We start from the raw sequence: 14,377 nt of genomic DNA, 5'->3' as shown, positions 1-14,377 counted from the left end.
GAGCACAGCCCTGGCTGGGGACCCGGACTCAGTCCCCTGTCCTGTGTCCTCCCCGTGACCATCTGCTGCCTGTTCTCCCTCTGGAGTCTACCTCTAACACCCTAACCGCTGTCCTGTGCCCCGTCCTTCCTGTGCTGGTGGCTGGGTGCCTGCCTGATGCCCACGTGCCCTCCCCTTTCAGTGGAGAATGAAAATCACTGCGACTTTGTGAAGCTCCGGGAGATGTTGATCCGGGTGAACATGGAGGACCTCCGCGAGCAGACCCACAGTCGGCATTACGAGCTCTACCGGCGCTGCAAGTTGGAGGAGATGGGCTTCCAGGACAGCGATGGTGACAGCCAGCCTTTCAGGTGACAGCCTGTCTCCCCAGCCACAGCCAGACTTGCCGCGTCGGCATCTGTTCTGGGGGCTTGTGAGCTGGGGAGAGAGGCTGTTGGGACCCCAGCATCCTCTCCCCCCGACCTCCCATGCCCACGTGATTTTGCTTCTCTGGCTCTGCCCGCTCCGTTCCGCCATAATCCCCGCCTTTGCCTCTTTTCTCTGTGTCTCCACAGCCTACAGGAGACATATGAGGCCAAGAGGAAAGAATTCCTGAGTGAGCTGCAGAGGAAGGAGGAGGAGATGAGGCAGATGTTCGTCAACAAAGTGAAGGAGACAGAGCTGGAGTTGAAGGAGAAGGAGAGAGAGGTGTGTGCGGGGCTTGAGGGTTGTGGGGGAGGCCAGGCCAGGGAGGGCCCGGGCTCCTTCTGGGCCCACATGAAGCCCGGCCTCCCGCCTTCTGCTCCCAGCTCCACGAGAAGTTTGAACACCTCAAGCGGGTCCACCAGGAAGAGAAGCGCAAGGTGGAAGAGAAGCGCCGGGAACTGGAGGAGGAGACTAACGCCTTCAACCGCAGGAAGGCGGCGGTGGAGGCCCTGCAGTCTCAGGCCCTACACACCACCTCGCAGCAGCCTCTGAGGAAGGACAAGGACAAGAAGAAGTAGGTGGCGAGCTCCCTGCCCTGCGCTGGCTCACTCTCTCTCACTCTCGCTCACTCTTGCTGGTTCACCATTTTGCTCTCTTCTTTCACTTGCTCTCCCACCTCATTCTTGCTCACCTTTCTTCTTTCACTAGTGATCTTCATATCTCAAGATATCAAGCATTCATGCCCACTCTTGTATTTGTGCATGAGTGGCCCCTCTCTCCCTCTTCTACCCCACACCCCATTTCTCTCTCTCTCTCTGTGTCTTTCTCTCTCTCTCCCACAGCCCCCTCAAGAGCTGGGTGGAGAAGGCTGGGCCACACAGGCAGGGAGTGGCTCCCGAGAGGGTGTAGGGTCTCAGGGAAAGTCTTTCAGCCCAGGAGACAGTCAGGGCCTGGGAATGTTAGCATTTCTGGGCAGATTCCAAAAGCTCCTGTGGTTTCTGCCTGGACAGCCATGGTGCCTCCCCCTCAGTCCTGAAGCTGTGGATGTGGGCCCCATATTGGCAGGCAGGTGGTGACTGAGGACAGTGGAGACTTGAGCCCAGCCAGCACTGACCCCCTGGACACTATGATCTTGACCTGCTAAAGAAAGGACAGCAACTCCCTGCAGGGGCCCTGTGAGTCCTACTGGAGAGGGGGCTGCCCCTCAAGTAGAGGCTGGAGTTGTTCCTCCGAGAGTACTCAGAGGAGAGAGAATTATGGGGGATGGGGAGGAGGCTTTTCCAGGAGTGCAGTCAACTTTTGGCCAGGTGGGGGCCACTCTAAGTCCTTTCTCCTTGGTGTTTTTCATAGCCTGTTTCTACACTCACATCTGGAGTCCCTATGCCCTGGCTCCTGGGGAGTCTCCCTCTCCCGCCCCACTTCATTCAATGTCCTACACAGCATTACACCATGGGGATCTCGTCTGTCCCTGCTTCTCCCTGCCCCTGGTCTGTGTCAGGTCCCTTCCTTCTCTTGCCAGGTGTACTCATCTTGGTCCTCATTCTTGTTCTTCTTGGAATTCCATTTCCTCCTGGAGTGTTTGGGAATGTGTGTGTCCAGGCACTTCCTTCCTTGGTGGCAGTGGAAGTGGCAGCTTCCTTGTGGTTAGGGCCATGCAGCGCATGGCTAGCTGTGGCCCTGGGATGCTGCTTGTGGCCTTAGCCTTCCACCTGCCCCCCAATATTGTGCTCCCTAACACACACACACACATGACACATGTACACTATCTTACTCTCTCCTGCCCCATCACATCCATAGACTCAGACACATATCTACTAACACACACAGTCCCCAAGGCACACACGCACAGAGGCACAGACACATCTAAGGAAAATAAAATTAAGGAGCTTCTTGGGGAGACCAGGGGGACAAAGCCAGGCGTTTAGGAACTGGATGCTAGTTCTCATTCCCGAGGCCTGTCTTCTGCTTTGGAATAGACCCTGTAGTTTCCCGCATCCTGCTGACTGGTGGCTCCACCCCAGCTGCTGGCACGGCTGCGACAGATAAGCCCCTGCTCGTCCCCAGGGAGGACCCCAGCCCCACACTCCCCTCAGCCATGTAAATTTCCCTTCTGCTTTGCATTTGCTTCCAGCCCAGGTCCCATGTCCAGGTCTTGATGAGCTTGGTGAGTGTGAGGGCTCTGTGAATTGGAACCTGTGTGGATTTCAAGCTAATGGCTCAGAAATCTGGTTTTTCATGAGAGGGGGTATGCCACTCTATGAACCATGTGCTGGCTCCTGAATTGACTTTGCTGTGCTCCCTGCCAGCTTATCCCAGGCCATCTCGTTAAAAAAAAAAAAAGGCAGAGTGCCCTGGGAAATAAGCTATGGAGAAACCCCTCAAAAACAGAAGATCAAGGACCCGTGGCTAGGTCAGGGGATGAGGGCCAATGGGGTGGGGTGCAGGCTGGCTGCAAGGGCACCAGCACAGCTCAGGGTGGGGCTCATCACTGGTATCAGGTCTCCCTGCTTTTTTCATGTGACCTGGGCCTGGAAAACAGGTCTTTTCTGTTTGCTGGACATTCCAGAAAGCTTCAGTCAGTTTGGCCTCTGGGAGAGAGCCCTCTCCTCCAATGCTGGCCTTGTGGAGGCCAGGAGTGGGGTAGGTGGGGTGGCTGGGAGCACCCCTTCCCCCCGCCGTGGTCAGGGGAATGGGATGAGTCAGGAGTGCATCTGGGGGGACATTTTTTTGTGACCATTTAGTTGAATGGCTTTGATTGACTGTACTTATTCTTCAAATTTGAATTTGTCTTTGCAAAATTACTTCCCTATCAGACCCTCAGCCTGAGATGCCATAAACTGAAGCGAATTCTCTGCTTTGCTTGTTACAAATGCCAAACTGACTGTCCTTTCCCAGTGTTCATCTTGCTGTCTTTTGCTTCTGTTTGATTTCGTCGTCTGTGTACCTTTTAATGTTTCTGTTTTTGTTCTGTTTGTTTTATTTTTATTTTTCAGTTAACGCACGCACAGACTTACATGTCAAGAGTGGACTTTAGACTTTCATGTGTTAAGTTGCTTGAGTTACACCTTGTGACCCTTCTCCCATAACATGGTGTGAGGACGGACTGGGAGCTGGTACAGACTCCAGTGTTTACAGCCTTGCTTTGTCCCCCCCCACCCCAACCCCGCCATCCCCCAGGCTGCCTGGGCCTGGCTGGCTGCCCTCTTTATGCAAACTCGTTAAAGCCATGAATGCTGGAATCCAAAACTGATGAGGTTTATTTTTTTCAGAGCCAGTGGCTGGTCTTCCATTTACAGTGTCACTATTCCTTGATGGAGCAGTTTTGTGCCACTAGCGAAGGCCCCAGCCGGCGATGCTCGGCCTAATTGTTCAGCGTCAAGATGGCAACTCATGCAGTGCCCTAGGTGTGGCCACGTGGTGTGGTATACATGCTGCAAATTCGTCTGATTCCCCTTCATTTTAATTTTTCTAACCTAGAGCTTAATTTCAATAATAACTTTTAAATCACTTCTAAATTTTTATTTTGGCACGAGCATAAAGACAAATAATACCCTCTCCCATTATTTTCATAAGTAACAGATTCCCTGATTTTTAAAAACTAAAAATATCTCTAAACCTTTCTTATGTATAAAGTATCCCTATAAAATATAGGGAGAGGTGGGTAATAAACATCCTGTAATGACAGTGTTTGGAATTTCTTTATGGATGAAAGTGGATCATGAGCAAGACCACGTCCAGTGTTTTTACTGTGAATGTAAATGGAACAGCAGCCCAAAGCCATTGTCTTTGTGCCCCAGAGGTGCTACCTGTAAACAGGGACCAACCCCATGTGTGCATGTTAAGTGTTTGACTCTAACTAAGACCCCCCCCAAACCAATCCTGCATATTCCACACGCAAAGAGTGTTCAGCGGAAACAGGTTTTTCTCCAGGTCATTGTTTCCTTTTTCTTGGCTGAGTCGCAGGGAAAGAGATGAAAGTGTCTGATGTATGTGAACAATTTAAGAAAAATATACCAGCAGAGGAGCTTTTCCCCTTTACTGGCATTCTTAAAGAGAACATTCTAAGAAAGTACAAGCATTCTTCTATGTTCCTGTTGGTTTGCAAGCCATTGAGAATATCAGGGTTGAAAACATGGGCTGATAATATGGTACCCAAGAAATGAATAGATGAGACGAAGGATTTCATTTAATGTTGATGAAGCACTGTGCTGGGCACTGGCTACCCAGAGTAATGCACAGCTCTGTCCTCAAGGAGCTTACAGTCTAGTGCACTCCCTAGTTGGAAGACTTAGGAAGCTGCGCTAATTTATTGTTGGATTGGCATTTTGTATTTTACGTCCTTCATCTTCTCTTCCGTCATTGTTTCCCTCTTTCTGCCTTGGCCTGCTTTACTGATTTCCAGGACAAGGTCCTGGCTCCTTCCTGCCCTTCTGAGACCATGTTCCATTCAGAGAGGGGTGGAGGGTGAGCTGTGAGTATCCACTGAGGCGTGACCAGGAAAAGGTGGTCTTTTTCTCCTCACCAGGAGTAGAGCAGGTTTTATTGATGCTCAAAGTGAAAATTCTCCAAAGTTATGCCATGACCATGGGTGGATACAGGTTTTTGAGGGGCTCGAAGCTTGAACTACTTGAGAAACCTTTTTTTTTTTTAAGAAAAAAAGAAGGATATGAGTATAAAATTAGGTACAGGGCCTTGGAAAGGGCACTGAGAATTAAGCTTCATTAGCTTCAGAGTAAATCCACCTCTGGCTATAACTGATGTCTCAGTGTGGTTATCCAAAAAGGTAAATCAGCATATCTAAGGCAGATGTGGACTGCGAGTGGCTTAACTTTAGGGTAATTATATGTCTGAAAGTGTATTTAGTTGGGTGGAAGTATGACCTTTAAGATAGCCTCTGTCAGCTAATGTATTTCTGAAGACAAGGCTCAGTGACCCAGCAGGTTCACTGGTTATATAAGAAATGAGGACTCCTGATTCATGGGCTAATCTGGGGACTCTTGGAGTGGGCAGATTCTGCCACCCATCCACTGCCGCCTGCGGGCTGCACCCAGGGCATACTTGGGAGGCCAGAATTATGGCTGGTTATCTGCCTGCAGGCCCAAGCCTTCCCAGAATCTCGGGGAGACCTGTCATTGTTACATTTTCTGGGGTCTGAGCTGCCTCCACAGGACCCATTGACTTCAGCGAGCCTTACTGCACTTTTCTCCCATGCTGTTTATGTTTGGAATTTTGTCATTTTTAGCTGAGACCAAATTAATCCTTGGTGCCCAAGGTGGGCTTAGAACTTGCCATTATTTAACAAGCTCCCCGTCACGGAATGTGCCCCCTGTCTGCAGGATCTGATTATCCCTCCTTTTTTGTCTCAGTATCATCTGTTGGCATTTAGGACAGTCAGTGGGATCACGCTGGCATTTACTATCATGTCTTTCATGAACCAAGTTGGTTTTGGGTAGAATCACCGTATAATTTATTGCCCAAACTGAGACTTTTGAGAGTGAAAAGAAATGCTATTGATAATTATGCCAAGTCAACAGGCATAAGCCATGACTGTCTCAGGCAAACTGGGATGTATGGTCACCCAAGTTATGGGTAACCTGAGTCTAGGTGGTCTGCACTTGTGCAGACTAATTCCATGTATGTTTGTGTGTATGTCTTTGTGTGGGTTCCATTAAGTGGGGCTCGTATTACTGGATAAGAGGCCCCAGGGAAGTGTGGCTTGCTGGTCTGTTACATTAACATGCTTTTCTAAAACTGCTTCACTTGTTAATTCATTTACTCCTTCATTCATTGACAATTTTTGTTCCTTTCCATTCACTTTGTACTCATTTTTTTCCATTAAATTTTGCATTTATTTTGAGTTTTTGTGGTGTCTTTTTTGGGCAGTGGCTTTTCTGATTTAATGTTTCCTAGCCTATTAATCTGCTACACCTGTGGTGAAATACAGCTTGTCTTTTCCATGAACTTTGTGGGGTTGATCAGCTTCTATAGGAGTTGTGTTTTAATAGTGAATCCTTCCATGGGCGTCTGTGAAAGAATCTTGAATAGGTGTGGGATGGAGGAAAGATAGAAAAGAGAAGACGCAGCCTGTAGTTAATGAATCTTTATCAGGTGACTTTATCCAGCAGGACATGAGAGAAGGAAGACCCTGCCCTTGAAAAGTTTACCTCCTTGTTGAGGAGGCTTGACATATGACAACTAACATTTGAGTTCTTACTGTGTGCTAGTCATTGGTCTAAAGTGCATTACATGTATTAATTCCTCTAATCTTCACAATAATCCTATGGTTAGGTACCGTTTTCCCCATTTTATAGGCAAGGCACAGAGAGGTTAAGTAATTACCCAAGGTCACACAGCTCTTAACTGGAGGAATTGAGGTTTCAATATTGGTATCCTGGACCCTTAATTCCTGTGCAGCTTGACAGTGTAGGTTGGTGGACCTGAGATGGTTTTGTAGAGGTGGGATGCCCTGCTAAGTAGGCAAATATTTGGTTGAGGAAGGACAGACTGGTGGTTGAAGGAAGTGATGGCAATCTCCTGGGCCCACTGTTGAGGTGCTTTCTCTGTTGGACACTAGGCTAATCTCTGGGAAGACCAAAATGAGGAGATGGGGGACTAAGGTGGGGAAGCTGACAGCCCAGCAGGGAGACTGGCATGCAGGCATCCCTAGTGAAGGTACAGCACTACTCTCCCCACAGGGAGGCAGGTAGCAGGGAGGCAAAGTCTTCATCAAGCTTTGAAGGACAGAGACTCTCTAGGAAGCCAGGGGGAATAGCGCCACACTGATGGAAGGACCTTGGCTCACCTAATTGGGGGAGGTAATATTTGGACAAACTTAGGACAGGTCTATGATGCTCATCCACCGTGCTCTTCTCTTAGCCCATCTGCCTCTGAACTCTCTCCCATCTCTGTTTTCTGCAGCCACAGTCCTTTACCAATCCCTGCCCTCTGCAGATGGGGACAAATGGAAGATGGAAGTGTCTTTATTTCTCCCACCACAGTGATCCCCAATCTCTAATCTGAGATGGGATATGAGTTCCTAACTGCAGGAAAAAAAATGTTAAAGGAGAGTAGGATGGGACCTAGGATTCCAAGGCAAGCTTGAACAGCATAAAACTTTAAAAACAAAACCCAAAAAATCTCACAAGTGGTATTTTGGCAATACAGAAGTTTGCTTCCCCAAAGAAGGGGAATATTATTTACAGAAAGATGAAGCAGCAAGGCTGTCCCTTACACCCATACTGTGGCTCACAGGTCTACCTTCTCCTTTTTCCAAGAGACTGAGAGTTAGTTTAGCTCTGAGGATGCAGCTTACTTGGTTAAGGGGGTCCAGATACCTCTCAGCAGTTTCCTGAAGTCAGAGACAGTGTGAGCTGGTGTGGGCCCTCAGGATGAGCCCCTGCCCCACCAGTGACAGTGCCCACTCCCAGTGGAAGGAAGGAAGCAGAGCGAGCTGTGGCCATATGAGCTGCAGGCTGCTCCTCAGCATGTCCCTCTGTGCTGGACTAGAGGACAGTTCCTGACAGGGCTCGAGAGACGTACTTCAAGTGTATTTGACTCTATCAACTCTAAATGCAAGGTATCTAATACATCTAAAATAAGACTCAGACAGGTTTGAAAGGAATTAAGGTGTATTTTAACAAAAGCTCCAACAAGCAAATTTGTTTCAACAAAAGGTAGAGATTTGTGCTGACCACAGTACAGACACTATTATAGTATACCTAGTCCTCGGCTATTTTGCAGCTGGTAGCAGATCACACTCCGCATGGCTTAGCGCGTTTACAAAAAAACTGTTCACAGTGGAAGGACTTCACAAATTACCTCTAAATGTGTGGCTCAGTCATTCATATCCCCAACACTACTTAACACAGCCCCAGTGGCATCGCTGCCAGCTGGACTCCACTGCCTAGAGAATGGCTCTATAGGGTCACCTCCCTCAGCCACGCTAGTGATCTCTCCCTCCTCCTGGCAGTGGTGGAGGCAGCCTCAGCCTCAGCACCTGCTCACCTCAACCAAAAGCTCTGGGAGCTGTCTCTCCTCATCACAAGGGTTGCCTTGAAGTGTTCTGCTTTAACACAAGAATCCCTCTAGTTAAGCTAATAAACTACTTTGCTTAAGAGTAACAAAGGAGAAATTTGCCTAAAGCTTGATCAAGTTGCTGTACATTAACTAAAGCATACTTTATAAATCGAGTCCTTATGAAGAAAAGACTTAAATCCTGGCCAAGTCAAGGTAAATCTATCTGGAGAGACTATCCCATTTCTGCAGGGGTGGGCAGAGTACTTGGGACTTGAAACCTGCACATGTTCTTGGTACAAGCCTGGGAAGCTGGAAGGACCTGGCCAGCTCTGGCAGGTGGAGCAGCAAGAACTTGTCTGTCAGCACCAGCCCAGCCCTTCGGCCCTGAGCAAGGCCTACCTGTGGCCTCATAGTCCAGCTGTCTTAGGGGCTGATACAGCCCTTGCTGGAAAAAGCAAGCTGCAGTATGAGCATTTACTCCTTCTCCCTGGTCTCGGGCCCAGGGTTCAGAGGGAGGCAAGGGTTCAATTTGTCAGATTACCCTTCCCTTTAGGGACCCTGACCTGTCTTTTTTGCCCTCTTATGTTTTTCTGAAGACAGGAATGTTTTCTCAGTTGCTCTTTCAGGGCCTTCTTCCTTTCTTGTTAGAGGATCCATAAAGCCTACAATATAGAGGAGTCCAAGCAAGGAGGGATTGCCATTATGCTCTAAAGGGCAGCGGGGTAGGGGCACAGAGGCTGGCAGGTGAGCCAGAAAGTTGTCTGTGTGGGAGGATGACTAAAAACTTGTCAGCTGCTGCTTCACAAGTTCTTTGCAGTGGTTCCACTGCCTAATACCGACCTGTAATTAAAAAAGAGTGGTTATCCTTGAGGCAGAATCATTTTACATTCTAAAGAATGAGCAATGAAATATTAGCATGGAGCAATTTCAGGAAGGTCCAACCACCCAACTTAAGAACGTTAACCCCACCATCTCAGGAACACCCATCTTCAACCTCAGCAAAAACTGTCATTATTCTAACTGCATTCCATCTTACCCTTTCCATCCTGAGTGATTCTGACCTCCCAGTGCCTACTCAGGGTATCCTGGTGCCTGGTACCATATAGAGGGTGAGGGGTCTGAAATTTGCACTCCCCAGTACTAAGCTCAGGTTTGCTTCCTCCTGAGCTAGACATGTCCCCACATCCTCTTGACTACAAGGGCTGCTACTGAGATAAAGCTTCACTCACTGTCAGAGAAACCTGCTCTGGTGAAGGGAATGTGTATCTAATACTCAAGTCCAGAGGATATGCCATGTTTGGAAAGCCTAGCCCTTAGGAAGACTCTTCAGAGTCATCATGGCCAGAGCATCTTCTGGAGCCCACAAGGGCCAAGAAGGGCCACAGGTACCCTTTGGGGGCAGAGTGCATCAGCTGAAGGGGCAAAACTGAGAGCCTGGTCTGGGGCAAAGTTGATGTCTACCTGTGCTTTCTTTAGCAGATCAGATATAGGAGTACAGCAGTCGGGCATGAGCCTCTCCAACTCTAAGGTGATGATGACCAAGGCCAGTGTGGAGCCCTTGAACTGCAGCAGCTGGTGGCCCGCCATACAGTGCTGCAGCTGCCTGGTCAGGGACGCGACGTGGAGGGAAGGATTCCTCTGAGGCAGCAGCTCCTTCACGTGGGGCCAGCCCAGGACCACCAGGGCGTGGAACTGGAGACCGTGGTTTTTAATGTTAGAACAGAAAACCCCCATACTTTTCATATATCAATGACCAAAAGTGCAAACAATTTAAATTATCATCAGGGAATTTCAAATGTTGCCCAACCCTTTTCATTCCCATTCATGGCCCCCCAAGGGGCTTGAGGCTTAATACCCCCTCTGTGGCCAAGCTTAGCTTCAACCCTGGAGAGAAGACAGTCTGCTTTGTGACATGCTCATTAAGAGCCTAAAGTACTCAGATGACAGTGTTTCAATTCTGCAAAACAGAAGCATATGATTCGAGATTAAGGTAGCAGAAAAGTTACTTGTATCTGCTTGACATGAGAGGAAACTGCAGCTTGGCAACAGTGGCCAGTTTTCATACTGATGCAGCCCTTAGTGATTTAATCTTCATGCCTCATAACAGACCAAAACCCCATGACATTTCCACATTGCATAATTTTGCCTTACTAACAGAATCATATTCTAAAGGATGACCATCATTCTCTAACTAAAACAAATACGAACAAATACGACATTTTTAAGTGCCAGATCAATATGGTCTAAAGCCTCAATAAGGATTGTGTGTAGGTGAATAAAGACAGCTAAGTGAATGTGTGTAAAGTATAGCAAAAGCAGACAGATTTTTATGTACAGTATTCATAGAATGGAAAGTTAAATATTTTTGCAGTGTGTATTTAAAAGAGAAACTCACCATAACAGTGCCATCTAAATATCTTTGTAAAGTTAATTTAATGTCCTTTAGAAGTGGGAGTCTGGTGGAACTGTGTTGGATTTAAGACAACATTTCACTCTTCCGTATGTTGTGAGCCTTGTGGGTCACCTCACTGTGCTGCATATGCAAGGACGTGTGCTTTGCCATCCTATGTTGTGAACAGCTGTTCTAAAGGCACAGCGAGTCCAGGGTAGACTCGTACTTACTATGGTCAAGAAGTCCAGCGGTGTCCCACTGTAGAGGTCCCAGTGAAGTTTGTCCAAAATAGCCAGCTCCATCCTCAGCAGCTCATTCGGGGAATAGCCAGAGCCATAGTGCTTTATGAAGTCTTTTATGCGTGGAATTAACTGTAAAAGGAAAATAAAGAGGCCAAAGCCCTACACCATGTCATGGTAGCTTTCGTTTTCTTATCCCTGGGGACTGGGCATCCATGACCCTAGTAGTGCTGTCTTCCAGTGACCCACCACAGAAAATGCTTCTGAAAGAAAAACCAAACCAGATCTTGGCTGTCAAGTCCCCAGGTATTGTGACAATATGTAGTGAATGTCACATGGTCATCTGCTGCCAACAGGTCTTGATCCCCATCTGCACTCCAGCTCATACCTGAAGGTGCTTTGGAGGCTGGGGCTGTGCCATCTCCCCCATTCAGCTGTAAGAACGCACTCAAAGCTTTCCAGCTGTGGGCTCTATCCATTCCCTGTTCCCAATCCCTACCATGTTTCCTTGTAGAGAGGAGTATGCCTTTGAGCTTCCTGGTCTGCGTCAGACTCACTGATAAAACCTCCCATGGTTTTGGCAACACCATAGCTGCAAACACATTCCTTTCAGCCCTTATGGAAGGCAGTTCAGTTCTGGAAAAACTATGACTTTTCCCCAGAGAAGCTAATAAGGCTTGTGTATGAGTAAACATGCAAGTACCAAGTACACTGAAGACTTGGTCCTACTTTTTTAGATAAAAGTATTACTATATAACTATATAACTGTATAGTAGTATTACTACTATAACATCTAGAAATATTTCTTTTAAGGGTTATTTACTTGATTTTTAGTTGGACAAAAGCATCTTTGGGGGCACGAATTATATTCTCATAAACAAGGTTAAAATAAATTTTATTGAAGGTTTGGAACTGGACACACAAGTGACTTTTTCTGCCCCCATGGACCCTGAGATCAGCCAAGGGAGACCTTGTAGAAATGGCAGTGATTCCACTATCCCCCAAAGGGGGAGAGGGTCGGGGGAAGGAGGAAGGAAGGGAGGTCTCGGAAGGATATTGGGAGAGGATCTTCTGAACAGAAGCCACAGTGAAACTGAGAAGTTCAAGCAAGCCTGAAGCATTTATGGGGGCTTCTTTTCCACCCGCTGCACATGGCCCTCCTGCCCCACGTGGAGAAGGGTCCCAGAGTCCCTGAACACCAGTTTCTTTGACACAGCCAAGTCCTTAAGTCTCAGGCAGCTTTCTTAGATGTAGTTTCTGGGGGTGGTCACTAGGCCGTATGGTTTGGGAGGCTTTTTTCTTCTGCTTAATGGGAGGTGGCATGTGGCATCAACCAATGAGGCAAGATTATATCTGCTAGGAAGTCAGACCTCTGGGTTTGCTGGGCCAGGACAATTCTGCTGTTCTAATTACCCATTTGTGGGGTCCAAAAGTCTGACAAGCCTAAGGAAGGGACAGCAGAAATCCTGGAAGGTATGACTTTTCCAAAATGCCCATTTCCAAGGCCACAGACCTTTCAGGAAACTTGAGTGTTCCCAGTGTTACACACCCCTATACCTCAAAAGCAGCCCTGAATGAGCTTCTAGGGATGCATACCTCCTCTTCTTCATTAACTTTTGCAGCAAGTCTCAAGGAAGTAATTGTAACACAATGGAGTAAACACTTTTTTATCTGCAGTATGGAAGAAACACATGAGCAGAATATGAATGCCAGAAACTAACTGTAAAGCATCTGTGGCTTTTTTTAAGAAATTAAGTTTTGCCTTTTTAACTTTTTAAAAAAGACTGATTATATTTATCCACAAGGAAGTTACCCCCATTTTTAGATGTGACCGGTAAAAACCTCCTGGTTTCAGAACCGCAATAGTCCTTCGTTAGAGGACTGACTGGAGGTGGGAAATATGGCACCATCTCAGGGAACACACAGTCCCATCCTGACCTCAGGCTGCATTGTATTGGTCCAGACAAGTACACCCCACCTCATCACAAAGGGAGTCCTTTCCCAGCTAGGTCCTCTCATGCTCCCCAAGTCGACCCCTGACAGCCACACAACACAGAGTCAGACAGGCACGATGGTAGGATGTTCCAATTCCAGTTCTACCACTTGGAGCCATTTACTGAATTGATGAGGCTCAGTTTGAGCACCTGGGGTGGCTCACCTCTTAGGCAGCAATGGGAAATAGAGGTAAGTTTGTGCCCCCAACATCTGTCACCATCCCTCATAGACTTCCCTACCTTTACTGAAACTATGAGGCGGCTGAAGATAGTGAGGGCCAGGTTAAAAGTGGTCTGGGAGAAGTCAAAGATGTTCTCAACTCTCAGGAGCCCCAACACGACTTCCTGGAAAGCTTCACAAATCTCCACCTGCTGGAAGGAGGAGGTGGGGCAGAGAAGGGAAGGTCGCTGGTGGCCAGTCTCGGTCCATCAGTGGCTGGACGGTCTGCGTAAGGTGACCAGAGGGGCTGTAAGAAGCCTCTTCACCTTAAATCTCTGTCGGATAAAGGGCCTCTCTTACCCAGCGCCTCCCCCATCCAGACCCTCTCCTTCCTATGCCCATTTTTTGGTCTTCATCAGAGTTCCCCAACTCAAACAAGCCCTCCTCTAAAACACCTACTAGAGAAGCACCGTCTCAGTGAGAAGCTGGCGAATCTCGACTCTTGCCTCGTGCGGGGGACGCACCTGGGGAAGGTGCGTGCTCCAGGGTGCGGCTCACCTGATCGCGGGTGCAGGTGGAACCCGGCCGCGTCCCGTGCGCGCGTGAGGAGGAGGATGAACATGCTCTCGGGAGGGGCCCCCGCGGGAACCGGTACCTGGAGTCGGCCCCCCAGCCACAGGCGCGCCTCGCGGCCCTGGGCCTGGGCCAGGTGGGCGTCCAGCTGGCGCTCGTCCAGGACGCCTCCCCAGTCGCTCGGCACCAGCCCGGGCCGGCTGGGAACTGGGGGCGACGGGGGCGGTGGCCCCAGAGCGGCGCCGGGGGCGGGGCGCGCGGCTGGCCGAGGCCACATTGCCCCCCGCATTGGTCTGGTCCACGACGGCTCCGGGAGACTGACCGCTCCGTGCAGGCAAGCCTCCGGGAAACTTCTCCGGATCGCAGCGGGGAGAGAGACATTCCACGGAGGCGGCGGGAGAAGACAGCGAAGGACTGTTTCGCCCAGACTTTCGTCCGGACTCTCACCTGGACGCCGGACGGATCTTATCTCCGAGGCGGACGTCTCCGGGGCGGGCCGCCCGCCGGAAGCCATGGCAGCGCCTGATCCCGGGTCTGGGGCCCGGCTTAGCCCGGCTTTTTCTAACCCATCGCCCGGGACTTGCAGCTGGGGCTGCCA

The 14,377-nt window shown here is 49.0% G+C and overlaps 2 protein-coding genes across 20 annotated transcripts in view; one reads left to right on the top strand and one right to left on the bottom strand.

The window, feature by feature from the left end:
* SEPTIN8 (septin 8) overlaps positions 1-11,222 on the top strand; it is a 26,421-nt gene extending 15,199 nt beyond the window's left edge. For 5 of the 17 annotated variants that reach the window (XM_067031600.1, XM_067031602.1, XM_067031591.1 and 2 more), the window contains exons 7-10: positions 182-350; positions 555-687; positions 789-979; positions 9,898-11,222. In XM_067031600.1, the coding sequence (XP_066887701.1) occupies positions 182-350; positions 555-687; positions 789-979; positions 9,898-10,063 (659 nt within the window). In that variant the 3' untranslated portion in view covers positions 10,064-11,222. Of the gene's footprint in view, positions 1-181; positions 351-554; positions 688-788; positions 980-3,398; positions 6,263-9,897 lie in introns of those variants that run through there. The other 12 variants (XM_067031603.1, XM_067031601.1, XM_067031592.1 and 9 more) reach the window with 3 other exon arrangements.
* CCNI2 (cyclin I family member 2) lies at positions 10,941-14,377 on the bottom strand. Of its 3 annotated transcripts, none has more exons than XM_059063376.2 (4): positions 13,862-14,377; positions 13,287-13,418; positions 12,649-12,723; positions 10,941-11,184 (listed from the first exon to the last, which is right to left on the bottom strand). In XM_059063376.2, the coding sequence occupies exons 1-4, from the start codon at positions 14,291-14,293 to the stop codon at positions 10,942-10,944; spliced, it is 882 nt and encodes a 293-aa protein (XP_058919359.1). In that variant the 5' UTR covers positions 14,294-14,377; the 3' UTR covers position 10,941. The 3 variants fall into 3 exon arrangements, with proteins under 3 accessions (XP_058919359.1, XP_066887711.1, XP_066887712.1); XM_067031610.1 differs by having other exon boundaries at positions 13,765-14,367; XM_067031611.1 differs by lacking the exon at positions 12,649-12,723.

Source organism: Kogia breviceps, chromosome 4, assembly GCF_026419965.1.
Source record: "Kogia breviceps isolate mKogBre1 chromosome 4, mKogBre1 haplotype 1, whole genome shotgun sequence".
Lineage (NCBI taxonomy): Eukaryota > Metazoa > Chordata > Mammalia > Artiodactyla > Physeteridae > Kogia > Kogia breviceps.
The sequence above is the reverse complement of the archived record's forward strand: the minus strand, read 5'-3'. Positions and strand labels throughout refer to the sequence as shown.